General features: G+C 45.8%; 1 protein-coding gene across 1 annotated transcript in view; it reads right to left on the minus strand.

Moving 5' to 3' along the window:
* Nucleotides 1-27,143, minus strand: part of MPHOSPH8 (M-phase phosphoprotein 8) — a 97,991-nt gene extending 70,848 nt beyond the window's left edge. Inside the window, exons 1-2 of the mRNA XM_073613474.1 lie at nt 26,810-27,143; nt 7,858-8,010 (exon numbers count right to left, since the gene is read on the minus strand). Coding sequence (XP_073469575.1) covers nt 7,858-8,010; nt 26,810-26,986 — 330 coding nt within the window. The 5' untranslated portion in view covers nt 26,987-27,143. The remainder of the gene's footprint in view (nt 1-7,857; nt 8,011-26,809) is intronic.
* Nucleotides 27,144-27,495: the final 352 nt, after the last annotated feature.

Below are 27,495 nucleotides of genomic sequence, written 5' to 3' on the forward strand. Positions count from 1 at the left end.
CCTTGAGTGACTAACATGCAGTTGTCACTGAAAAGGAAATGGGATTTTTGACTGTAAAATCAATTTCTCTGAGTTTGACAGACAGCGCTCCATTATTCAGAACCATAGGGTTATATCACCCCCGACGGGAGTAGGACACTAGACAAGAAAAAAAAAAAAAAAAAAAAAAAAAAAAAAGGACTTGGCTACGCCTATGGGCAGTCCTAGGTGATATACAGCCCCCCCCCGCTATAGGCCTTCAGTTTGGTAACAAGCAGTGTCAGAAGCACCAAAACTCCTTGGATTTTACGGCAAGTCAAAAATCCCATTCTCTCTTTCGTTCATTGACAGACACAGCACGCTCCATTATTTAGAAACATAGGGATGTCCCAAAGCAGTGCCAAACATGAGGGGTGGGACAAGGAAAAATTCCCAGGGCTAATACAAGAGCCAAACAGGTAACAGGAGCGCAACACAGAACTGGAGCCCAACCTGAACAAAACACCCCCAAGAGAAATTAGACCCCCTAAACAGCAGCCTGCAACACCTTGCGGCCAAAAAGCAGCATCCTCAGATGCCAGCACATCCACGTTGTAGAATTTTGCGAAAGTGTACACCGATGACCAAGTGGCCGCCTTGCAAACCAGCGCAGCTGACGCCTGACGATGGAAGGCACAAGAAGCAGTAAGCAGCAAGCAGCCAAGTAGAATGCGCCATAACAAGGAAAGGAGGAACCCAACACCTGATAGAATAGGCCAGAGTCATCGTCTGTCGGATCCATCTAGAAAGGTCGCAGAAGAAGCAGACAGCCCCTTCTTTGGCTCGTCCGTGATCACAGTGAGTCCATTGCCTCAGCAAGGGGGTTCACAAGCGTGTTTTGACCAAGCTTAGCTGCAAAGTCACACGCTCTATGGTGTGAGCGCATATACCTAAGGGGATCACAAGAGTGGACACAAGCGCACGTTTTTGTAATTTCCAACAGAATCACTGGATTGGATTAAAATGGAACGGACTTTATATGTTTTTCATTTAACGCATGATATTGCATGAACCTGGGACACAGGGAAGGCAATACAACGTCCTTAGTCAAAAGGAATCAGAGGAGGGAAGGACGAGGGCGAAGAACCACTTCATCTTTATGGATCACCAAGTAAGAAGTATGACATGGTAACGCCTACAGTTCTGATACTCTGCGAGCAGAGGTGATAGCAACCAAAAAACCCACCTTCTGGGACACAGCAAGCAGAGGAAACTCCTGAATATTTACAAAAGGGAGGCTCCTGTAGAACCAAACGCACCAAGAGAAGATCCCACGGCGGTAGAAGAGAGGAGGCAGATGTCAAACCCCTTGATTAAGAGTACGCACCAGGGAGTGCGAGACCAGGGGACGCCGAAGAAAAAAAAAAAAAAAACGCCTACACCTGGCCCTTGATGGTACTGAAGGCCAAGTTCTGCTCAACAGATCTGCCTTGGGAGTGCCCCATTGGAGACATATCCGATAAAACACGTCCTAGTGAAGGGACCACCCCGTGGACCAACTCTAGCCGACTGAGGCAACAGACTGCCAGTTTTCCACTCCTAGAATGCATACGGTGGAGAGGGCCGGAACAAGACGTTTTCCCACTGGAGGATGCCGATTACTGTCAGGGCTGCCAACACACTCTTCGTTCTGCCCTGGTGATTGACATAGGCCACCGCCGTGGCATCATCCGACTGGATCCGTACCAGGAGCCCCCGAAGTCAACCTCCATGAACCATACATAGTCTGATCGTTCGAAGTCCCAGGATATTGATCGTCAGTCCGGATTCCTCTAGCATCCAATGACCCTGAGCAGAACTCAGTCCCAGGACACCTCCCCACCCGGACAGACTGGCATTGGTGGTGACCACTGTCCAATACAAGGGGAGAAAGGAAGGATGTGCCCTGCCGAATTCCCGGATAGCGAAGCCACCAGACCAGGGACCCCCGGTTTTTTGGCTCAGCCAAATCTGATAGCCCAGAGACCTCCAGTACTTTACGCCAGGTTCTCACTTGAAGGGAGCTCGTATGGAACTGCGCAAATGAAACCGCTTTGAAGGCAGATGCCATCAGGCCCAACACCCACATGCAGGACCGCAGGGAGGCCGACCTGCGAGACAACAGTAGTTGAAGCGCAGCATGCAACTTATGGAGTTTGTCTAGAGGAAAAACACTCTGGCCAGAGATGAAACCAGAGTCAGGCCCAGATAAACCAATTTTCTGGAAGGAGCCGGAGCAGACTTCAGGTAGTATAGAAGCCAACTGAAGTCTGTGGTCTGTATAGCAAGCTACGTCGCCCCCTCAGGGTAGTCGAGGACGCTGCTCGCAGAAGAAGGTTGTCCAGGCAGCCCAGGACCACAAACCCCCGCTGACGTAACCACGATAGAACTGGGGACAACACCTTTGTGAATACGTGAGGAGCAGAGGCAAGACCAAAAAGGTCAACACCGCAAGCTGATAACGCTCTTCTCCGACAGTAAAACGGAGGAAGAGTTGACGTTGGGCACATATTGGAGTGCGTAAATAAGCATCCGTGATGGCGACAGAAGCCAGAAAGTCCTCATGATGAAGGGACGCCACCACCGTGCGGATGGACTCCACTCTGACATTCTGTGTCCACTGGAAATCGGGACAAGCACACACTGAAGCAACAGGGCTTGCACAGCCCCAAGGAGAACTGCCAACAGTCCGGTGACAGACACCTATTGGAAGGAAAAAAAACCCTTTTCGGGATTCAAGGCCGGAACACTAGGACTTAGGTGAGGGCGCTCCTTCATGTTGAAGGGACCTTGTCCCTGGGTCTAGGGAGCCCCACTCTAGGGCCGCCCCACATACAGCAGGCCGCAAAGCCCCAGCCTAAAATTAGTGGAGGACCAACACGGGGCGCAGATCCACGGATGCCTGGTCACCCGCCCAACCATCAGGTACCAAGGGTTGTCACTATGGGGTGGGGGGAGTGGACAGAGTGTCCGAAACACCTAGGCCAGAGGCCTGGGCCTCACCCGGGGAAAGGGGGGGTATGTGGAGGAGAACCCCAGAGGAACCGACCACCCCAGGGAGTACCCGCAACAATCTTCTGAACTACCAGTGGTAAGTGAAAATGGAGGGAAGGGGTAGGCTAGAGTGAAATTCCACGGGAAAGAGTGCATCTGTCCCCAAGCACTCAGTCTCTCTTTCCAGCGAGAAGAAAGCTGGTAGTTTTTTGTTGAGGCTGGATGCAAAAAGATCCACTCTGGGAACACCCCACCTTAATACGATCTCCTGGAACGTATCTTGATTCAGTTCCCAACTGCTGGCACTGATGTTTACTCTGCTCAGATAGTCCACCAGAGCATTCGCTGTCCCACTGATGTGCACCACCCTGACTGAAGAGACATTGTTCTCAGCCCAGGGCAGAATCTACTGGCTTAACAATAGAAGAGTATCCAAGCGAGTGCCCCCTTGCTTGTTTAGGTGCACCACAGTCGTGACACTGTCTGGAAAAATAAATAAAAATCAACAGGTCTTTTGAATTGACCCTCTCCTCCAGAGCAATTAAAGCCTTCCCCACTGCTAACAGTTCTCTGAAATTCGATGACTGGCATGCCAGGCTTCCTCGGCCTGCCAGTCCCCCCGAGTGAGCTCCCCAGCCCCACAGACTGGCATCTGTAGTAATTTTCATTGGGAAATACTGTGCCCAGTCCTCCCCCCCCCTGCAGATGTTCCCGTTGCTACCACCAGGACAGACTGAGAAAATCCTCTCTTGGAAGCTGTATGAGCTGATTCAAAGAGCTTTTTCTGCGATCCCAATGACGCAGAAGAAACGCCTGAAGGGGCCTGGAATGCAATTGGGCCCATGGCACCCCCAGAATGGTTGCAGCCATTAAGCCCAATAACTGCATGATTTGACGAAGGGAGGCCTGTGGGAGCAACTTGAAGTTTTGCACGGAGGGAAGAATCTTTAAAATCTTTTCTTCCGGAAGAAAAATCTTTTGCTCAACACTATCTATTCGGTAACCCAAAAAGGGCATACTCTGGGGAGGGAACCATACATGACTTTTGCCGATTGACATTCCACCCCAATTTCTGAAAGGTCCACAAGATCAATTGCAGATCCTGAACAAGACCAAAAAATCGTCTAAATATGGAAGGATCAATACCCTCTGTATTCGAAAATAGGCCATGACTTTGGCCATGATTTTCGTGAAAATCCTTGGTGCTGCCAAGAGACCAATAGGGAGGGCTCTGAACTGCCAATGACTTGGACCGTTCTCCATGAGAACTGCAAATCTGAGGAACTTTTGATGCTTCTGGCAGATTGGTACATGAAGGTAAGCGTCCTGAAGATCCAGGGTTACCATGAACACTCCTGGTAATTCCTTACAGAATAAATGTTTTCCATCTAGAATCGTCTGTAGACTATGAATCTGTTCAGGACACTTAAATTGATGACCATCCAAAAACCGCCGGTAGCCTTTCTTACCAGAAAGATGTGAAAATAAAATCTGCAGAATTTTTGATCTTCTGAAATGGGAGAAATAACCCCCTCCGTTTCCCACATCGCAATCAGATTCACCATGACCTGCAGTCTCTCTTGGTCCCTCGGCAAATGGGCAAGAAAAAACCTCTGGGGTGGGGGGTTAAATTCCAACCTCTAACCGCTAATTTGGAGGATAAAAGGATTGCTGGTAATCTCTGCCCATTCCTTGATGAAATGGGACAACCTCCCTCCTACCCCCGCTCTGGCGTCACTGGGGATTTTTGGTAGGGGCTGAAGGAGCAAAGAGTGCCCCCCCTTTTTGCTTGCCTTTGTTAAATGACCACTTCTTTGCCTGTTACCTATTGGTCTTAAAATTAACTTTGTTCTGAAAGCCATGAAAAGGCCTCTTATTCTGGGGCTTATTCTTTTGAGAAGATGGAATCTGTTTACTCTTCTCAGAGGAACGAGCTAGGACTTCCTCTAAGAAGAGAATAAGAGCTTGCCCTCAAAGGGTGTGCTGCAAAGTTTATTATTGGAGGTAAGATCACCTTCCCAAGATTTTAGCCAGATGGCCCGTCTAGCTGAATTAATGAGTGCTGATGTTCTGGCAATGGATTTTTACAGAATCTGCTGCCGCATCAGCCAAAAAAGTAACTGACTTGACAATAAGGAGTAGAGAATCCCTGATCTCCTCTATGGGGGTGTCGGAGGAGAGAAGGTCATCCAGACACTGCACCCATACGTCTAAATTCCTAGCAACACAGGTGGACGCTACAGCTGGTCCTAAAGGAAAAGCAGAGGCATCCCAGGCCTTACATAAGGAGTCCGCCTTTCTATCCATCTGATCCTAAGGGACTCCAGAGTCCTCAAATGAAAGATCTGACTTTTTAGATACTTGTAACATAGGAGCATCTAATTTAGGACATTTGAAAAAAAACACCTCAAAATCGAACTGAAAGGGAAACCTTTTGTCCTCTAGACTGGAACAGCCTTCTTTCAGGTTATTTCAACTCAGAAAGGATCATATCCTTGAGTGAATGATGTACAGGAAAAGACCTAGATTTCCATCCTTGTAGACCTCTGTACATATTATTCTGAACAGACTGGGCTTGCTGAGGCATCTCGATCTGTTCAGAAGTATATATTGACTTTAATAGTTAGTCAACATCTTCAAGTGGAAAAAGATACCTAGTTGAGCTACCAGTATCCTCATCAGACGTAGATACCGGATTCTCACTTTCTTCTAGGTCAGAAACATTATGTGAACAGTCTTTGACACCAAGAGAGGTAGAGATCTAGCTGAGACTGAAGGGTCCTCAGTCACAGGCTTAGAAGTGGAAGGACCTAGCCCAGCTACTCTGTCGTTAAAGGACCGAACAGAGGCCACTATCTCCTTCATAGAAGTCATCATCAACTCCTTTAAAGAGGCGGTAGACCCAGAACCTGCCTTTGACTGAATACAATCCTCACAAAATAGTTTTTAATAACTATCAGAAAGCCTGACTCTACATTTCCCACATTTTCTTTTTACAGGTTTGTCAACCTAGAAAACAAACAAAAAAAAAAAAAAAAAAAAAACAGAAAACAAAACCATAAAAAGGCTTAAACAGACCCCCCTGCAGCAGAAGCTCTTTATTCACAGATAAGGGCTCACCTTGGGGGCAGTACTGGACCAGGATGCCGCCGCTGGCTCGACTCGAGCAAGTGCTCCATTCTCAGTCCTGTCCTCAGTCGCAATAGAGGAGACTGTAAGCAGGCTGGCGTGACTCCTCTGATCACCGCTGCACTGCTAAACTAATCTGCCCTGCGTCTGGCAGACTGTTTCCAAATCAGTGATTCCCTGCATTGTACCATGCTGAGATCCTTCAAGAAAACAGCGTCCAGAAAGTGCATCATGTCACTTCAGGCGCCCTCTTGCCGCGTCACCGGAAGTCCTCAGACGCCATTTTGGTACACCCAAAGCGGAGAAGACACGAGGAAGATGCCTCTCCACACAGCTAGAGGCTGGAAATGGAAGGGAGTTGCCGACGGTAAACCACCAGGGAGGCAAATAACCCAATACATACAGAGGGCCCTTCTCGGTCTATAAACATAGAAAGACACCGCAGACGTGGCCAAAACTAGTCCTGGATATTACCAACAGAAGGGGGGGGGGGGGGGTCCACCAAACATTATGGTGAGGGTCAGAGGGGCCCTTTAAATTGTGTTTGATAAATGTTTGCTGTAGAGGGCGCAGCCAATCATCTCTCAAGTAGCTGTCCTGGAAGATGAGGGGGGAAAAGTAGTTTAAAAAGCAAAAACAGAAAATTGCCTGGACCAGAGATCCCAGCAGGTAACTAGGTCCTTACTCCTGACAAGGCAGAAAAAAAAAACTGAAGGTCTACAGCAGAGAGGGGGTTGTACATCACCTAGGACTGCCCATAGGTGCAGCAAAGTCTTTTTTTCTGCCTAGTGTGCTACTCCTGTAGGGGGCGATATAACTCTATGGTTATGAATAATCCAGTGCTGTGTCTGTCAATGAAGGAAAGATACCCAAGTTTACATATACATTTACTTACAAGCCAGGTTTTGATTGTTCAGGTTTGTGATAATTATATGTTAAAGCAAACCTCTAAGGTCTCTTTCACACCAGTGGACCAATCGGGACCACCTGTCAGTTTTTTCAGGCGGACCTGATCGGACCACCCATTGTCCTTTATGGGGGCGGCGGATGTCGGCAGACATGTCCGCTAACACCCGCCTGGCATTTGATCCATCAAAATACACTAAAAACGGATGGCGATAAGTTCACCATCTGTCCAGCGGGCCGGATCGGATGACAATTGGATGGAAACAGACATGTAGGCCATTTCCTTCCAAGCGCCCCATAGAAGAGAGTGGTCTCTGTCCTTGTCCGCTCTGCATAGTGGAGCAGACAGGACCTGTCATCCGCTTGCTCAGCGGGGATCAGTGGAGAGATCACCAGCTGAGTAGGTGGATTCCATTCCAACAGATCCGCCCTGTGTGAAAGGGGCCTTAGCAGAACAGCAGATTTAGGTAAATACAATCCAGAAGGAACCCTCATAACTACAAAAACATGTACAGCTGCTCTGCATCAGCTCAATTCCATGGCTACAGATTAAATTATTATTAGATTAAGGCTGGGGTTCACACTAGAGCACATTCTGGCTCACTGCAGGAGTCCGGTGTGTATCCATTCACTGTTTCAGGTCCAATATCAGCCCAAATTTTTGGCTGAGTTCAGACCTGAAACAGACAAAAAAGACGCACAGAACTCCCGTGCAATTCGCACCAGAGCCGCTGCGGAGATGGTCACAATCTCCTGCTATGCGAATTGGATACGGGGAAACCCACATGCAATAGTGTGAACCCAACCTCAATTATTGTTTTGCAAATTTACCGGCGATTCCTTCTTGGCTTTCTGTTTGCTTTCTGCTTGTTTTCTCCTGAATTCAAGAAGAACTTCTTTACAGTCATCAAGATGGGCCTCCGGCTCCCAGGTGTCACCACTTGAATCATATCCCTTCCAGCGGACTTGGTAAAACACCTTTCCCTGCAAAAATCAAACAGTGTGAAAGATTAAGAATCAATGATGGGGACATAAAACACACCAATGCCTTGAAGACTGAAGATCCCCAGCATCACCCTAGACAATGTATTCAACTATAAAACTGTATACAGTATCACACACAGTATTGCTTTGTGTCATCCTACGGACAACAAATTTATTATTTTCTCCACCGCCGTGTTAAAGGATAGCGTTTTTTTTTTTTTTTTCAGCTACAATGAACCATGAACACTAACCAAGCCCTCAGTGTAACACCACATGGAAATGCTTAAAAACTAGCATGCAGTCAGTGCACTATTCAACCCAGCTACCTTGTAAACATGCTGTATTTAACGGTAAATAGGTTATCAAGTAACAATATTATAATAAATCACATTAATACCCAAAGACCATTTCTCAAAGATGAGGCATTATATGAGGTATGAACGAGACAAGGAGCTTCCCTCATAACAAATGTAGAGTGTGGTGGTCTCATCCCCAACATAATGAACCATAGAAAAATAAATCCCCCTTTATTTGGGACTTTAACAGGCCACCAACTCTTAGGATAAAAAAAATATATTTTATTGATATACTTAAAAAAAAAAAAAAAAAAAAACACGTGAAAGCGTCTAGAACGTACAAGATAAAAGATCATTCCATACCCAATAAATACAAGGGTATCGGGGTACATTACCCCTGTGAGAGTACATCTACTTCTTTGTCACCCTATATATATATCTGTTTTGATTCTGTATTTATTGAGTATGGAATGATCTTTTATCTTGTATGTTATAGACGCTTTCACGTTTTTTTTTTTAAGTATATCAATAAAATATATTTTTTTATCCTAACAATTGGTGGCCTGTTAAAGTCCCAAATAAAGGGGGATTTCTTTTTCTATGGTTCATTATATGAGGTATGAACACACTCATAGGTATAGGAAGAGGAGGATCGGGACCACTGTGTGCAAAAACGTTGCATAGAGCAGGAAAGTATGACATTGTTTGTAAATGTGTTTTTTTATTTTTTTTTTTTTAATCATTTTATTGTAAAAGCATATATGCTATACTAGTTCTAACTATTTATTTTATTTTTTTTATAGTAAGAACAAAGTGTTTTTTACCGCTGTAAAGGCTCATAAAAAAAAAAAAAAAAAAAAAAAAAACACACACACACACACACACACACACACACGTTATACTTAACTCCTCTGTTGCAGTGGTTTTGCACAGAGCAGCCCAGATCCTCCTCTTCTCGGGTCCCTCTTCGCTGCTCCTGGCTCTTCCCTCCTATCGAGTGCCCCCACAGTCAGCAGCTTCCTATGGGGGCGCTCGAGCCAAGTCACAGCTCTGTCCATTCAGACACGGAGCCCCCACCCCACCAACTCTCCCCAATTGGCTGATTGATTGAAAGCCATGGGAGCCAATGGCACCACTGCTGTGTCTCAGCCAATCAGGAGAGTCCTGGATGGCTTAGACATTCATGGACATTGCTGGAGAGAGATGGGGCTCAGGTAAGCAATTAGGGAGGTACCGGGGAGGCTGCTACACACAGAAGGTTGTTTTATCTTAATGCATTAAAGTGGATGTAAATCCAATGTCATCCTATCTAAACTACTGCCATAGGGGTTATCTATAAGGATATACATGCCTCCTGCATGTATCTTTACCTGTCAAATGTCTCCCCTCTGTCTGTTATTAGACCCGAAAAACTGCAGATTCTGTGGGTGGGTCTGTTGTCTGGAGCTCGGTGGGTGGAGTCGTGATGTCAGTAGACTACCCGTCCACCTCTACACTCCCCTTGTCAATATGTGTATTTCTAACACTGAACTTCTGCTTTGATCTCTAACATCCAGTGAAAAGACAGGAAAGTAACCACATGACTTCAGCATGCCAAATCATGGTGAGGTGTGGAACAGCCAATCCTTGCAGAGCTGCTGAAGAAAGGAGTGGGGGAGGGAATTTAAAAATACTGCATGTCTCTTAGGCTAGTGCATGAGATGTAAATCACCTGTCACTCACAGCAAGGGGGAGTATATGACAAAGTTTTTCTCATTTTGTCAAGAATTGTCTCACTGGAGGATTGCTCAGAGATGGATTAACTCTGTGTGGCAAGACTGGGCTCAAATTATAGGAAATCTTATACTCTACAGTATGATAGATATATATATATAAAAAAAAAAATTATAATAATAATAAATAATAATAATTTCGGGTTTACATCCACTTTAAGATAAAAAAAAAAAAAAAAAAAAAAAAAAAAAAAATTCTATTGACTTCTGCTGAAAAGCAGAGTATGAAGATAAATTGGCATCAAGCAATGCTGCCTTATAGGCAGTAACAGGAAGATAAAGTAAAACAAGCAGCTCTTGGGATTTTTTTTTTTTGCTAGAAAATCCTTAGAACCCCCAAACATTATACATTTTTTTCTAACACCCTAGAGAGTAAAATAGCGGTTGTTGCTATACTTTGTCACACCGTATTTGCGTAGCGGTCTTATGAGCGCACTTTTGGAAAAAATACACTTTGAATTAAAAAATAAGACAACAGTAAAGTTAGCCCAATTTTTTTATATTGTGAAAGATAATGTTACGCCAAGTAAATTGATACCAAACATGTCACGCTTCACAATTGCGCCGCTCGTGGAATGGCGTCAAACTTTTACCCTTTAAAATCTCCATAGGCGATGCATTAAAAAAATCCTATAGGTTGCATGTTTTGAGGTCTAGGGCTAGAATTATTGCTCTCTCTCTACCGATCGCGGCAATACCCCACATGTGTGGTTTGAACACCGTTTTCATATGCGGCACTACTCATGTATGCGTTTGTTTCTGCACGCGAGCTCAGCAGGACGGGGCGCTATTAAAGAAAAGGTAACAAAATTTGGGTCCCCTACTGCCAGATCATCCTAAGGTGATATTATAAGAGGGTGCCATCTTCACAGAGCAAAATTGCACCCAACATTAACCCCCCCCAGTTAGAACATCCTTTCTTCATAATCTGGTTGGCTATTTTCCATGTAAGAAGCGCAATGTTTGTATTTACAACACATGGGGACGGTGTAAGACTTTACAATACAAATCAGTTATTACCAATCGTCTATACAACATTAAACAATTCTGTACATGTGCCACAAAAAATAAAATGTGGTATTTCTGCTCCCCTACCCATGCGGTAAGCAGTATGTAGGCAGAACTATTCAGGCTTTCACCTAGTTAATGAATACAGTGCCGCCTTTCTTAATGAAAGCTCAACATAATGTCCCAAGATATTAGCGACAGTTTCATAACAGAGATCCTACGGGCACGGAATTTTTAATTGACAGGTACATTCCCCCTTGGGGGGGTGGGGCCATGACCAGGGGCGTGTCACGCCTCAAAACTTATTGGATTTACAAGCTCCAATGCCACTCTCCCTTGGGCCTCAATATTGAATGGGACATCAATGCATTCATTAATAAAGCCCAAAGGTGTCGTTTATATGAGTTTTTCTAAATATTCATTTAACGATTTTTTTAATATTAACTTTTTAACCACTTACGGACTGCCCACTGTTATACGGAGGCTGTTTGAAGGAGGATATCGTTGGTATGGCAGCAGCTAGCTGCCATAACCCCTATTATCCCCGTCTTCAGCGGGCGGTCTGCTACAAGATAAGTGGTCTCTGCGATTGATTCGCCGCAAGATCACTTTTATCGGCGGCGGGAGAGGGCCCCCACCGCCGCGATCCGGTGCCCTCCAGCGCTTATCGGCGGAGGCAATCGCATCCTGTCAGTAGCTGGGTATGGAGAGGAGTGAGGGGGAAGATGGCCCCCACCCGTCTCCATACAATTGCTGGGCGGAAGCAACGTCAAAACGTCACTTCCGCCCACAGCTCATAAAGGGCCATTTTTTTTTTAACTTACAATTTTTTTTTTATTATTGCATTTTAGTCTAAATATGAGATCTGAGGTCGTTTTGACCCCAGATCTCATATTTAAGAGGTCCTGTCATGCTTTTTTCAATTACAAGGGATGTTTACATTCCTTGTAATAGGAATAAAAGTGATAATTTTTTTATTTTTTTTTTTTAACCACTTAAGGACCGCCTAACGCCGATTTACGTCGGCAAGGCGGCACGGGCAGGCAAAATCACGTACATGTACGTGATTTGCCTCTCGCGGGTGGGGGGTCCGATCGGACCCCCCCCCCGGTGCCCGAAGCGGTCCCGTTCTGTTCCCCGGCGATCCGAGATGAGGGGGAGGCCATCCGTTCGTGGCCCCCCCCTCGCGATCGCCGCCGGCCAATGGGAACACTCCTTTGCTGCTGTATGCTAAACAGCAGCAAAGGAAATGATGTCATCTCCCCTCGGCTCGGTAGTTTCCGTTCCAGCGCCGAGGGGAGAAGACATCAATGTGAGTGCACAACACACACACACACAGTAGAACATGCCAGGCATACAAAACACCCCGATCCCCCCCCAATCACCCCCCCCCCCCTGTCACAAACTGACACCAGCAGGTTTTTTTTTTTTTTTTTTTTTTCTGATTACTGCATAGTGTCAGTTTGTGACAGTTACAGTGTTGGGACAGTGAGTATTACCCCCCTTTAGGTCTAGGGTACCCCCCTAACCCCCCCTAATAAAGTTTTAACCCCTTGATCACCCCCCGTCACCAGTGTTGCTAAGCGATCATTTTTCTGATCGCTGTATTAGTGTCGCTGGTGACGCTAGTTAGTGAGGTAAATATTTAGGTTCGCCGTCAGCGTTTTATAGTGACAGGGACCCCCATATACTACCTAATAAATGTTTTAACCCCTTGATTGCCCCCTAGTTAACCCTTTCACCACTGATCACCGTATAACCGTTACGGGTGACGCAGGTTAGTTCGTTTATTTTTTATAGTGTCAGGGCACCCGCCGTTTATTACCTAATAAAGGTTTAGCCCCCTGATCGCCCGGCGGTGATATGCGTCGCCCCAGGCAGCGTCAGATTAGCGCCAGTACCGCTAACACCCACGCACGCAGCATGCGCCTCCCTTAGTGGTATAGTATCTGATCGGATCAATATCTGATCTGATCAGATCTATACTAGCGTCCCCAGCAGTTTAGGGTTCCCAAAAACACAGTGTTAGCGGGATCAGCCCAGATACCCGCTAGCACCTGCGTTTTGCCCCTCCGCCCAGCCCACCCAAGTGCAGTATCGATCGATCACTGTCACTTACAAAACACTAAACGCATAACTGCAGCGTTCACAGAGTCAGGCCTGATCCCTGCGATCGCTAACAGTTTTTTTGGTAGCATTTTGGTGAACTGGCAAGCAAGCACCAGGCAGCGTCAGGTTAGCGCCAGTACCGCTAACACCCACGCACGTACCATACACCTCCCTTAGTGGTATAGTATCTGATCGGATCAATATCTGATCCGATCAGATCTATACTAGCGTCCCCAGCAGTTTAGGGTTCCCAAAAACGCAGTGTTAGCGGGATCAGCCCAGATACCTGCTAGCACCTGCGTTGTGCCCCTCCGCCCGGCCCAGCCCAGCCCACCCAAGTGCAGTATCGATCGATCACTGACACTTACAAGGCACTAAACGCATAACTGCAGCGTTCGCAGAGTCAGGCCTGATCCCTGCGATCGCTAACAGTTTTTTTGGTAGCATTTTGGTGAACTAGCAAGCACCGGCCCCAGGCAGCGTCAGGTTAGCGCCAGTACCACTAACACCCACGCACGCAGCATACGCCTCCTTTAGTGGTATAGTATCTGAACGGATCAATATCTGATCCGATCAGATCAGATCTATACTAGCGTCCCCAGCAGTTTAGGGTTCCCAAAAACGCAGTGTTAGCGGGATCAACCCAGATACCTGCTAGCACCTGCGTTTTGCCCCTCCGCCCGGCCCAGTCCAGCCCACCCAAGTGCAGTATCGATCGATCACTGTCACTTACAAAACACTAAACGCATAACTGCAGCGTTCGCAGAGTCAGGCCTGATCCCTGCGATCGCTAACAGTTTTTTTGGAAGCTTTTTATTGAACTGGCAAGCACCAGCGGCCTAGTACACCCCGGTCGTAGTCAAACCAGCACTGCAGTAACACTTGGTGACGTGGCGAGTCCCATAAGTGCAGTTCAAGCTGGTGAGGTGGCAAGCACAAGTAGTGTCCCGCTGCCACCAAAAAGACAAACACAGGCCCGTCGTGCCCATAGTGCCCTTCCTGCTGCATTCGCCAATCCTAATTGGGAACCCACCACTTCTGCAGCGCCCGTACTTCCCCCATTCACATCCCCCAACGAAATGCAGTCGGCTGCATGAGAGGCATTTTTATGTGCTCCCGAGTACCCCTACCCAACGAACCCCCCCCAAAAAGATGTTGTGTCTGCAGCAAACGCGGATATAGGCGTGACACCCGCTATTATTGTCCCTCCTGTCCTGACAATCCTGGTCTTTGCATTGGTGAATGTTTTGAACGCTACCATACACTAGTTGAGTATTAGCGTAGGGTACAGCATTGCACAGACTAGGCACACTTTCACAGGGTCTCCCAAGATGCCATCGCATTTTGAGAGACCCGAACCTGGAACCGGTTACAGTTATAAAAGTTAGTTACAAAAAAAGTGTAAAAAAAAAAAAAAATATATATAAAATAAAAAAAAATAGTTGTCGTTTTATTGTTCTCTCTCTCTATTCTCTCTCTCTATTGTTCTGCTCTTTTTTTACTGTATTCTATTCTGCAGTGTTTTATTGTTATTGTTATTGTTATTGTTATTATGTTTTATCATGTTTGTTTTTCAGGTATGTAATTATTTATACTTTATTGTTTACTGTGCTTTATTGTTAACCATTTTTTTGTCTTCAGGTACGCCATTCACAACTTTGAGTGGTTATACCAGAATGATGCCTGCAGGTTTAGGTATCATCTTGGTATCATTCTTTTCAGCCAGCGGTCGGCTTTCATGTAAAAGCAATCCTAGCGGCTAATTAGCCTCTAGACTGCCTTTACAAGCCGTGGGAGGGAATGCCCCCCCCCCCCCACCGTCTTCCGTGTTTTTCTCTGGCTCTCCTGTCTCAACAGGGAACCTGAGAATGCAGCCGGTGATTCAGCCAGCTGACCATAGAGCTGATCAGAGACAAGAGTGGCTCCAAACATCTCTATGGCCTAAGAAACCGGAAGCTACGAGCATTTTATGACTTAGATTTCGCCGGATGTAAATAGCGCCATTGGGAAATTGGGGAAGCATTTTATCACACCGATCTTGGTGTGGTCAGATGCTTTGAGGGCAGAGGAGAGATCTAGGGTCTAATAGACCCCAATTTTTTCAAAAAAGAGTACCTGTCACTACCTATTGCTATCATAGGGGATATTTACATTCCCCGAGATAACAATAAAAATGATTTAAAAAAAAAAAAAAATGAAAGGAACAGTTTAAAAATAAGATAAAAAAGCAAAAAAATAATAAAGAAAAAAAAAAAAAAAAAAAAAAAAAAAAAAGCACCCCTGTCGCCCCCTGCTCTTGCGCTAAGGCGAACGCAAGCGGCGGTCTGTCGTCAAACGTAAACAGCAATTGCACCATGCATGTGAGGTATCGCCGCGAAGGTCAGATCGAGGGCAGTAATTTTTGCAGTAGACCTCCTCTGTAGATCTAAAGTGGTAACCTGTAAAGGCTTTTAAAGGCTTTTAAAAATGTATTTATTTTGTTGCCACTGCACGTTTGTGCGCAATTGTAAAGCATGTCATGTTTGGTATCCATGTACTCGGTCTAAGATCATCTTTTTTATTTCATCAAACATTTGGGCAATATAGTGTGTTTTAGTGCATTAAAATTTAAAAAAGTGTGTTTTTTCCCCAAAAAATGCGTTTGAAAAATCGCTGCGCAAATACTGTGTGAAAAAAAAAAATGAAACACCCACCATTTTAATCTGTAGGGCATTTGCTTTAAAAAAATATATAATGTTTGGGGGTTCAAAGTAATTTTCTTGCAAAAAAAAAAAAAAACTTTTTCATGTAAAAAATAAGTGTCAGAAAGGGCTTTGTCTTCAAGTGGTTAGAAGAGTGGGTGATGTGTGACATAAGCTTCTAAATGTTGTGCATAAAATGCCAGGACAGTTCAAAACCCCCCCAAATGACCCCATTTTGGAAAGTAGACACCCCAAGCTATTTGCTGAGAGGCATGTCGAGTCCATGGAATATTTTATATTGCGACACAAGTTGCGGGAAAGAGACAAATTTTTTTTTTTTTTTTTTTTTTTTTTGCACAAAGTTGTCACTAAATGATATATTGCTCAAACATGCCATGGGAATATGTGAAATTACACCCCAAAATACATTCTGCTGCTTCTCCTGAGTACGGGGATACCATATGTGTGAGACTTTTTGGGAGCCTAGCCGTGTACGGGACCCCGAAAACCAAGCACCGCCTTCAGGCTTTCTAAGGGGCGTGAATTTTTGATTTCACTCTTCACTGCCTATCACAGTTTCGGAGGCCATGGAATGCCCAGGTGGCACAAAACCCCCCCAAATGACCCCATTTTGGAAAGTAGACACCCCAAGCTATTTGCTGAGAGGTATAGTGAGTATTTTGCAGACCTCACTTTTTGTCACAAAGTTTTGAAATTTGAAAAAAGAAAAAAAAAAAAAAGTTTTCTTGTCTTTCTTCATTTTCAAAAACAAATGAGAGCTGCAAAATACTCACCATGCCTCTCAGCAAATAGCTTGGGGTGTCTACTTTCCAAAATGGGGTCATTTGGGGGGGGTTTTGTGCCACCTGGGCATTCCATGGCCTCCGAAACGGTGTTAGGCAGTGAAGAGTAAAATCAAAAATTCACGCCCTTAAAAACGCTGAAGGCGGTGATTGGTTTTCGGGGCCCCGTACGCGGCTAGGCTCCCAAAAAGTCCCACACATGTGGTATCCCCATACTCAGGAGAAGCAGCTAAATGTATTTTGGGGTGCAATTCCACATAGGCCCATGGCCTGTGTGAGCAATATATCATTTAGTGACAACTTTTTTTTTTTTTTTTTTTTTTTTTTTTTTTTTGCACAAAGTGTCACTTTCCCGCAACTTGTGTCAAAATATAAAATATTCCATGGACTCAATATGCCTCTCAGCAAATAGCTTGGGGTGTCTACTTTCCAAAATGGGGTCATTTGGGGGGGGTTTGTGCCACCTGGGCATTCCATGGCCTCCGAAACTGTGATAGGCAGTGAAGAGTGAAATCAAAAAGTTACACCCTTAGAAATCCTGAAGGCGGTGATTGGTTTTCGGGGTCCCATACGCGGCTAGGCTCCCAAAAAGTCCCACACATGTGGTATCCCCGTACTCAGGAGAAGTAGCTGAATATATTTTGGGGTGCAATTCCACATAGGCCCATGGCCTGTGTGAGCAATATATCATTTAGTGACAACTTTTTGTAAATATTTTTTTTTTTTTTTTTTTTTGTCATTATTCAATCACTTGGGACAAAAAAAATAAATATTCAATGGGTTCAACATGCCTATCAGCAATTTCCTTGGGGTGTCTACTTTCCAAAATGGGGTCATTTGGGGGGGGGTTTGTACTGCCCTGCCATTTTAGCACCTCAAGAAATGACATAGGCAGTCATAAACTAAAAGCTGTGTAAATTCCAGAAAATGTACCCTAGTTTGTAGACGCTATAACTTTTGCGCAAACCAATAAATATACGCTTATTGACATTTTTTTTACCAAAGACATGTGGCCGAATACATTTTGGCCTAAATGTATGACTAAAATTGAGTTTATTGGATTTTTTTTATAACAAAAAGTAGAAAATATCATTTTTTTTCAAAATTTTCGGTCTTTTTCCGTTTATAGCGCAAAAAATAAAAACTGCAGAAGTGATCAAATACCATCAAAAGAAAGCTCTATTTGTGGGAAGAAAAGGACGCAAATTTCGTTTGGGTACAGCATTGCATAACCGCGCAATTAGCAGTTAAAGCGACGCAGTGCCAAATTGGAAAAAGACCTCTGGTCCTTAGGCAGCATAATGGTCCGGGGCTCAAGTGGTTAAACAGTGTAAAAATAAAAAATAAAAATTTTCCAAAAAAAGTGCACTTGTAAGACTACTGCGCAAATACGGTGTGACAGAAAGTATTGCAACTACCGCCATTTTATTCTCTAGGGTGTTAGAACAAAAAAAAAAAAAAACTGTATAATGTTTTTAAAAACCCGTTTTTAACTTGTAAACAACAAATCTCAGAAAGAGGCTCGGTCCTTAAGTGGTTAAATAAATTTCATGTAATGTATTTACATCTAATTTTAGCTACCATTTATTTTTGATATAGACCAGTCCTGTGATCAAATTGTTTAAATTTAATTTTATTCTTACGTTTAATATACAATTAGTTGCTTCCCCTTTTCTTCAAATTACATGAAGGCGTTTACTGCCGTTCACACTTTCTGTTTAGATTGCGGTTGATAAACTGACCTCCTCTGTTTATTCAGATTGAGCTCTGCACCGCATTATGCCTGTAGGTGGCAAGCCCAATGCCAATGATCATTGTATTTTCTGTTGATGACATGATGGATGTGTCTGCTGACTTTGTCCTCCCATTTTGAGGCTTGAACCGCATGCTGTCCATAGGTATATGGGGTGTGGTCTACGTCAACGTCTTCATAGGATGTTCCATGTGTCAGCTGACACAGGCACTTTACATGCGAATCACAGTGAGGCTTGACTCGCAAAGGCCCGCCTCCTTACACGTTAATGGATTTTTCAACTCTATTCAAAGTGAGGCTTGGAACACACGCCCTGGCGCCATTTTGTCCAAACCAGGATGTGCAGTGTTCACATGAAGGAAGCACCAATTATGATCACAGGTTGGTAATATCAATATTGGGCCTCATAACATATATAAACGCAGTGACTGCAGCAGGCTCATACCCCAGATGATGTCTCTTTAGACAAAACGCGTCAGACCGATCCCTGCTGATGTCATTGTGGATCTTGATGTCATGCTGGAACTGTGATCTCATAAGGTGGCGTGGTCATCGGATGACATGACCATGTCCCCTTATGAGATCAGTCCCAGCATGCCCCGGGTCTGTGACCTCATAAGGGGGCGGGGTCACCGCCTATATAAGTCCATTGCGGAGCACTCAGAGAGCATGCCAGCTGGAAATAGCATCTTGTCAACATCGGAAGAAGAAAAGAGGGAAGACGACGATCCAGAAGTCCGGGCCACCGCTAGCAAAAGAGCGGCAGAAGATAGCGGAGGAGCCGGCAGAAGATCCGGACACCGGGAGAAGTCGCCGGAGAGACTCCTGGAGTCGGAAGAAAACCCCCGGAGCTGCCTAATAAAATTAACTTTAAAAACCTGTGTACTGTGTTTGACACTTTTTTCCCTAGGTGAACTAGGTGAATGGGTAGGGGTACGATGTACCCCATACTAATTCACAAAGGGTTGGGGGCCAGGATCTGGGGGCCCCCTTATTAAAACGTCAGGACGTCAGGAAAAGTCCTGTCAGCAGCTTCTTTGGAGCGGTGTGTTTACCGCTCCTCCACCGCTGCTCCCCATTGAAATCAATGGGGCATCGCTGGGATACCGCCGGCAAAACTCCGCTATTGCGGCGCATTGCGGGCTGTTTTAACCCTTTCTCGGCCACTAGCGGGGGGTAAAAGCGCCCCGCTAGCGGCCAAAATGCGCCGCTAATCCGACGGTAAACCGATGCTAAAAATAGCGGCGTTTTACCGCCAGTCATTTGATGGTTTGACAGTTTGGTTGTGGACACAAGCAAATGTGACAGTTAGCAATTCCAGCATTCCAGGAATGTATCTGTTTTTTGAAACTGTTATATGGATGAGTAGTTTAGTTCCACTTTATGATTTACTGCTGTTCAGGGGCTCTGGGCTTCAACAAAATGACAGCCTCCAGAAAGAAGAAACTGGAACAATGCTTGAGTCAATTTACAGCACACACCAATTTTGGTAACATATCAACCGCTTGCCAACCGGCTCATGCCGATATATGTCAGCAGAACGGCACTCCTATGCAAACTGACGTACCTGTACGTCAGTCCACTAAAGCAGGATAGCGGACAAGATGTCCGCCCACGATCTCAGCAAGGCAGAATGAGGAAATGTAAACAAGGCATTTCCCTGTTCTGCCTAGTGACATGACAGGGATCTACTGTTCCCTGTCATCAGGAACAGTGATCTTTGCCATGTCAGTGGTAGCCCATCCCCCTACAGTTAGAACACGCTTAACCCCTTGATCAACCATTCATATCTTCGCACCGACTTCAAAGTAGCCCCTATACTACTTTGGTTCAACTTTAATGCGAGTTGAGGTCCATAGACCTCAAGTTCATACAGGCATTCCCTGAAATCGCAGCAAAATCACAGCACATTTGCGCAACGTTGAAGTCGTAGTAGTGTGAAAGGGGCCTTGAGAACTTTTTTTTTTATCAAGTTGTTATGGGAAAAGAAAAGTTTAATTTACATTTTCAGACCAAAGTTCCACTTTAAAGCTGAACAAAACTAATGTTTTAAGCCAAGGAAGCTGCCATCTTTAATCCCTGTTTAACCCTTTCATGACTAAGCCTATTTTTGAAATTTGGTGTTTACAAGTTAAAATCCGTATTTTTTGCTAGAAAATTACTTAGAACCCCCAAACATTATATATATTTTTTTAGCAGAGAATCTAGAGAATAAAATGGCGATTGTTGCAATATTTTTTATCACACGGTATTTGTGCAGCGGTGTTTTTTTTTGGAAATTTTTGGAAAAGTGACACTTTCATGAATTTTAAAAAATCCAAACAGTAAAGTTACCCCAATTTTTTTGTATAATGTGAAAGATGATGTTACACCGAGTAAATAGATACCAAACATGTCACCCTTTATAATTGCACACACTCGTGGAATGGCGACGAACTACGGTACCTTTGAATTTCCATAGGCGACGCTTTAAAAATTTTTTACGGTTACCAGGTTTGAGCTACAGAGGAGGTCTAGGGCTAGAATTATTGCTCTCGCTCTGACGATCGCGGCGATACCTCACATGTGTGGTTTGAACACCGTTTACATATGCGGGCGCGACTTCCGTATGCGTTTTCTTCGCTGCGCGAGCTCGCGGGGACAGGGGCACTTTAAAAAATTTTTTTTTTTTTTTTTTGTACTTTATAAATTGTGTTTACATTTTTTTTTTTTTTTTTTTTTACTTTTATTGCTGTCACAAGCAATGTAAACATCCCTCGTGACAGTAATATGTGGTGACAGGTACTCTTTATGGAGGGATCGGGGGTCTAAAAGACCCCCGATCCCTCCTTTACACTTCAAAGTATTCAGATCGCCGAAAACAGCGATTCTGAATACTGTGTACTTTTTTAAATTCGGCGCCATTGGCAGCCGAGTAAACGGGAAGTGACGTCATGACGTCGCTTCCGCGTTTACAACAAGAAGGCTGGAACGAAGCCGCTCGCAGCTTCGTTCCAGTCCGCCCCCAGCCGCCGAAGGCAGCCGAACGGACACCGGGCCTCCCGATCGCACGGGAGGCCCGGTAACAGCGGCGGGAGGGGGGGTGTCCCCTCCCGCTCCTCCGGTATAACAGCCGAGCGGCTTTTAGCCGCATCGGTTGTTATACACGGGTAGCCGATCGCCCGCTGTAAACAACGGTACCGGGATGATGCCTGCAGCTGCGGGCATCATCCCGGTATAACCCCGGAAAGCCGAGTACGCATATCTGCATACGGTCGGCGGGAAGGGGTTAATCTGCAACTGTCATGGTGCGTCACATGTGATCAGTGATGACACCAGCCATCTGATGCTTTGACAGTTTGGTTGAGAGCACAACCGATGTGACAGTTCCATTCCCAGCACATGCTGGGAATGTAATTTTTTTTTTTTTTTTTAAACTGTTAAATCGATTAGTTTAGTTCCAATTAAAGCGATATTAAAAGTTTTGGTTTTGTTTGTGAAATGGCTTTGTACAGAGCAGTCCAGATCCTCCTCTTCTCAAGTCCCTCACCGGCGCTCCTGGTCCCTCCCTCCTGCCCCCACAGCAAGCGGCTTGCTATAGGGGCACCCAAGCCCAGGTTGTATGTGTCAATTCAGACATGGAGCCCCGACCCCTCTCTTTCTTAATTGGCTCACTGACCTTGACTCAGCCAATCAGGAGGGAGAGTCCCGGACAGCAGAGGCTCTTGTGCTGGATCGAGATGTGATCAGGTAATTATTGGGGGTGCTGCTGTACACAGAAGGATTTTTTATCTTAATGCATAGAATGCATTAAGAAAAAAAAAAAAAAACTTCTGCCTTTAGAACCACTTTAAAGTTATTTTGTCTGTACTGCTCTGGGGATTTCAGGAGTGCAGTTCATTCTGCACTCCTATGACCCAATTCTCAATCAATAGTGGGCTAAAGCCTGTTGTTGACTGACGTCACTCAGAACCAGGCACGGGAAAGATCCTGACTTTACAGTCGGGATGTGCCTAAAAGCCTGGATCAGCTTCTCAATGAGCCGCTGAGAGTCTGAGCCAGCCGCTCCCTCCACGGCCTGGTACTCCAGTGAGCCCTGGAGGGGCAGAGCAGAGAGCCGGTATGTTTATTTGAAAAACACAAACTTCTCTTTTAAAAACATGGTTGTTGTTTTTGAAGAATGAATATTATGCTTCTTTGTTGCATTAACCACTTACCGACAGCCGCACGACGATGTACGTCCAAACTTCGAACGGGGATATCGTTATGGCAGCAGCTAGCTGCCATAACGCCCGTATCCCCGTTTTTGTGCGGCGGACAGCTTTCAGATAAAAGTGGTCCCTGCGGCGGATTCTCCGCAAGATCACTTTTATCGGTGGCGGGAGAGGGGCCCCCCCTCCTGCCGCGATCCGGTGCCCTCCGCCGCTTACCGGAGCCTTCGGTAGCGGCGGAGGTGATCGCGTCCTCCTCTGTGGTGTGCCTGGAGACGAGTGAGGCTAAGATGGGGCCCACTCGTCTCCATGACACTGCTGGGCGGAAGCGACGTCAAAACATCACTTCCGTCCACGCCTCTTAAAGGCACTTTTTTTTTCCCCATGTCATTTTTTTTAATGACTTTTTTTTTTTTATTGCATTTTAGTGTAAATATGAGATCTGAGGTTTTTTTGACCCCAGATCTCATATTTAAAGAGGACCTGTCATGCTTTTTTCTATTACAAGGGATGTTTACATTACTTGCAATAGGAATAAAAGTGAATTTTTTTTTTAAAACAGTGTAAAAATAATGTAAAATAAAATTTAAAAAAAAAAAAAAATTTTTTTAAAAAACCCTGTCCCGACGAGCTTGCGCGCAGAAGCATACGCGAGTAGCGCCCGCATACGAAAACGGTGGTCAAATCACACATGTGAGGTATCGCCGCGAACGGTAGAGCGAGAGCAATAATTCTAGCCCTAGACCTCCTCTGTACCGCAAAATATGCAACCTGTAGAATTTTTTAAACATCGCCTATGGAGATTTTTGAGGGTTAAAGTTTGACGCCATTCCACGAGCGGGCGCAATTTTGAAGCGTGACATGTTGAGTATCAATTTACTTGGCATAACATATTTCACAATATAAAAAAAATTGGGATAACTTTACTGTTGTCTTATTTTTTTTATTCAAAAAAGTGAATTTTTTCCAAAAAAGTACGCTTTTAAGACCGCTGCGCAAATACGGTGCAAAAAAAAAAAGTATTGCAACGACCGCCATTTTATTCTCTAGGGTGTTAGAAGAAAAAACATATATAATGTTTGGGGGTTCTAAGCAATTTTCTAGCAAAAAAACCTGTTTTAAACATGTAAACACCTAAAATCCAAAACGAGGCTGGTCTTTAAGTGGTTAAAATGCATATGCATTATTTCTGGTTGAAAAAAAAAAGAAAAAACCCACACACACCAAAAATGCGCAGCAGCGTTTTAATTGGTTTGCAATGGGAGGCGTGTTTTTTGGTGGGCTTCTGAAACGAGGCAACAGAGATCCAGGACTTTTAAAAACGCGGCGTAGTGACGGGAACGGTGACGCGGGATTTAAAGGGGGACTAGTTTTCACAGGAGGTGCGGTCACCAGTGTGAACACAGCCTTATGAGCATATGTCTTCTAGGTGAGCGACTTATTGGAACCATCACCAATGACAGCCAGGCAACTAGCATTTTTACGAGGTCACCAACGGCGGCCTCCATGTTCCTGCCCAAGCTCTCGCTTACTGTATCCCGTCACCAGGCGCATCAGGGACGCTGTGCATCGTATAGTGCTCCGCTATAAGGCTGCCATAAAATGAAGCATAGTCTTTTTCTAGGGGGAGGACAGGTGCACTGCATGCTCCACCCTCCTTTATAAGCAGACCGCTCCAATACTCCTATAAAACAGATCCCCAATTTCCTTCGGGTATTGGGGGGCTCGGTGTGCCATAACCCCCTATAAACAGATTCCTGATTTCCTTCCAGTAATGGGGTGCTCGTGTGCCATAACTCCCTATAAAACAGATCCCCGATTTTATTCCAGTATTGGGGGGCTCGGTGTGCCATAAGCCCCTATAAACAGATCCCCGATTTCCTTCCAGTAATGGGGTGCTCGAGTGCCATAACCCCCTATGAAACAGATTACTGATTTTATCCCAGTATTGGGGGGCTCGGTGTGCCATAAGCCCCTATAAACAGATCCCCGATTTTATTTCAGTATTGGGGGGCTCGGTGTGCCATAACCCCCTATAAACAGATCCCCGATTCCCTTCCAGTATTGGGGGGCTCGGTGTGCCATAACCCCCTATAAAACAGATCCCCGATTTTATTCCAGTATTGGGGGGCTCAGTGTGCCATAACCCCCTATAAAACAGATTACTGATTTTATCCCAGTGATGGGGGGCTCGGTGTGCCATAAGCCCCTATAAACAGATCCCCGATTTTATTCCAGTATTGGGGGGCTCGGTGTGCCATAAGCCCCTATAAACAGATCCCCGATTTTATTCCAGTATTGGGGGGCTCGGTGTGCCATAAGCCCCTATAAACAGATCCCCGATTTTATTTCAGTATTGGGGGGCTCGGTGTGCCATAACCCCCTATAAACAGATCCCCGATTCCCTTCCAGTATTGGGGGGCTCGGTGTGCCATAACCCCCTATAAAAACAGATCCCCGATTTTATTCCAGTATTGGGGGGCTCGGTGTGCCATAAGCCCCTATAAACAGATCCCCGATTTTATTCCAGTATTGGGGGGCTCGGTGTGCCATAAGCCCCTATAAACAGATCCCCGATTTTATTTCAGTATTGGGGGGCTCGGTGTGCCATAACCCCCTATAAACAGATCCCCGATTCCCTTCCAGTATTGGGGGGCTCGGTGTGCCATAACCCCCTATAAAAACAGATCCCCGATTTTATTCCAGTATTGGGGGGCTCAGTGTGCCATAACCCCCTATAAAACAGATTACTGATTTTATCCCAGTGATGGGGGGCTCTGTATGCCATAACCCCCTATAAACAGATCCCCGATTTTATTTCAGTATTGGGGGGCTCGGTGTGCCATAACCCCCTATAAACAGATCCCCGATTTCCTTCCAGTATTGGGGGGCTCGGTGTGCCATAAGCCCCTATAAACAGATCCCCGATTTTATTTCAGTATTGGGGGGCTCGGTGTGCCATAAGCCCCTATAAACAGATCCCCGATTTTATTCCAGTATTGGGGGGCTCGGTGTGCCATAAGCCCCTATAAACAGATCCCCGATTTTATTCCAGTATTGGGGGGCTCGGTGTGCCATAAGCCCCTATAAACAGATCCCTGATTTTATTCCAGTATTGGGGGGCTCGGTGTGCCATAAGCCCCTATAAACAGATCCCCGATTTTATTTCAGTATTGGGGGGCTCGGTGTGCCATAACCCCCTATAAACAGATCCCCGATTCCCTTCCAGTATTGGGGGGCTCGGTGTGCCATAACCCCCTATAAAAACAGATCCCCGATTTTATTCCAGTATTGGGGGGCTCAGTGTGCCATAACCCCCTATAAAACAGATTACTGATTTTATCCCAGTGATGGGGGGCTCTGTATGCCATAACCCCCTATAAACAGATCCCCGATTTTATTTCAGTATTGGGGGGCTCGGTGTGCCATAACCCCCTATAAACAGATCCCCGATTTCCTTCCAGTATTGGGGGGCTCGGTGTGCCATAAGCCCCTATAAACAGATCCCCGATTTTATTTCAGTATTGGGGGGCTCGGTGTGCCATAAGCCCCTATAAACAGATCCCCGATTTTATTCCAGTATTGGGGGGCTCGGTGTGCCATAAGCCCCTATAAACAGATCCCCGATTTTATTTCAGTATTGGGGGGCTCGGTGTGCCATAACCCCCTATAAACAGATCCCCGATTCCCTTCCAGTATTGGGGGGCTCGGTGTGCCATAACCCCCTATAAAACAGATCCCCGATTTTATTCCAGTATTGGGGGGCTCAGTGTGCCATAACCCCCTATAAAACAGATCCCCGATTTTATTCCAGTATTGGGGGGCTCAGTGTGCCATAACCCCCTATAAAACAGATCCCCGATTTTATTCCAGTATTGGGGGGCTCGGTGTGCCATAACCCCTATAAAATAGATCCCCGATTTCCTTCCAGTATTGGGGGGCTCGGTGTGCCATAACCCCCTATAAAATAGATCCCCTTTTTCCTTCCAGTATTGGGGGGCTCGGTGTGCCATAAGCCCCTATAAACAGATCCCCGATTTTATTTCAGTATTGGGGGGCTCGGTGTGTGCCTGGATGCAGCTTATAGCACCGCTCACTCGGCCCTCCTCCTCAGACAGGAAGCACTAGTCCAGCTCGGTCATGCTGGCACTTGTAGTCCCTCCAGCAGCCCCTCCCCCTGTGCTCACCCCTTCTATCTTGGCGTCCAGGATGCTCTCCACCTCGAACACGTCCTCCTCATCCTCGCTCTCTGCAGCCTCCATCCGAGTTCCGGCCTCTCCTCTCTCCTCCACAGTCACAGACTCGCCAGCCGCCGCCTCCGCTCCTGCGGCACTGTTCCCATCCAGTCCCGCACACTCCGCCATGATAGCTCGAGTTGGGCAGACGACAACGGGGAAAATCCTCCTGCGCCACACACACCTCCCCGATACGTCCCGGGAGGGACAGGACGCCCGGCCAATCACGGCACGTGGCGGCGGACTGGGGTCTCCCGCTTCTGTCCAATAGGATCGACGGAGCGAAAGTGCGGCCGTGGGAGATTACGTTGGCCGCGCGGCGATTGGCTTCCGAACAACCTTGACGAGAGGGAATTAGCCTATAAGAGAGGGGCAGGGCGGAGCAAATTGTAAGGTAACTTCAGGCAATGGCAGAGAGTCCTAGACCACGCATGACCGTCTGGCAATATCTGCGCATGCGCCAATTGCCTGCTAGTTACACAGGGCAGCCCATTGGCCGCTGTCAGAGATATGCAGTGTGGATTGCTGCTGGTTTAGCACAGAGCTGGACTGGAAGAAACTGGAAGTCTGATGTTCAGGATACCACGGGTGTCCAACCTTGATGACCTTCCTGGAAGAAGACACATTGTCCTGGGCCA

Source organism: Aquarana catesbeiana, linkage group LG02 (genome assembly GCF_042186555.1).
Source record: "Aquarana catesbeiana isolate 2022-GZ linkage group LG02, ASM4218655v1, whole genome shotgun sequence".
Taxonomy (NCBI): domain Eukaryota; kingdom Metazoa; phylum Chordata; class Amphibia; order Anura; family Ranidae; genus Aquarana; species Aquarana catesbeiana.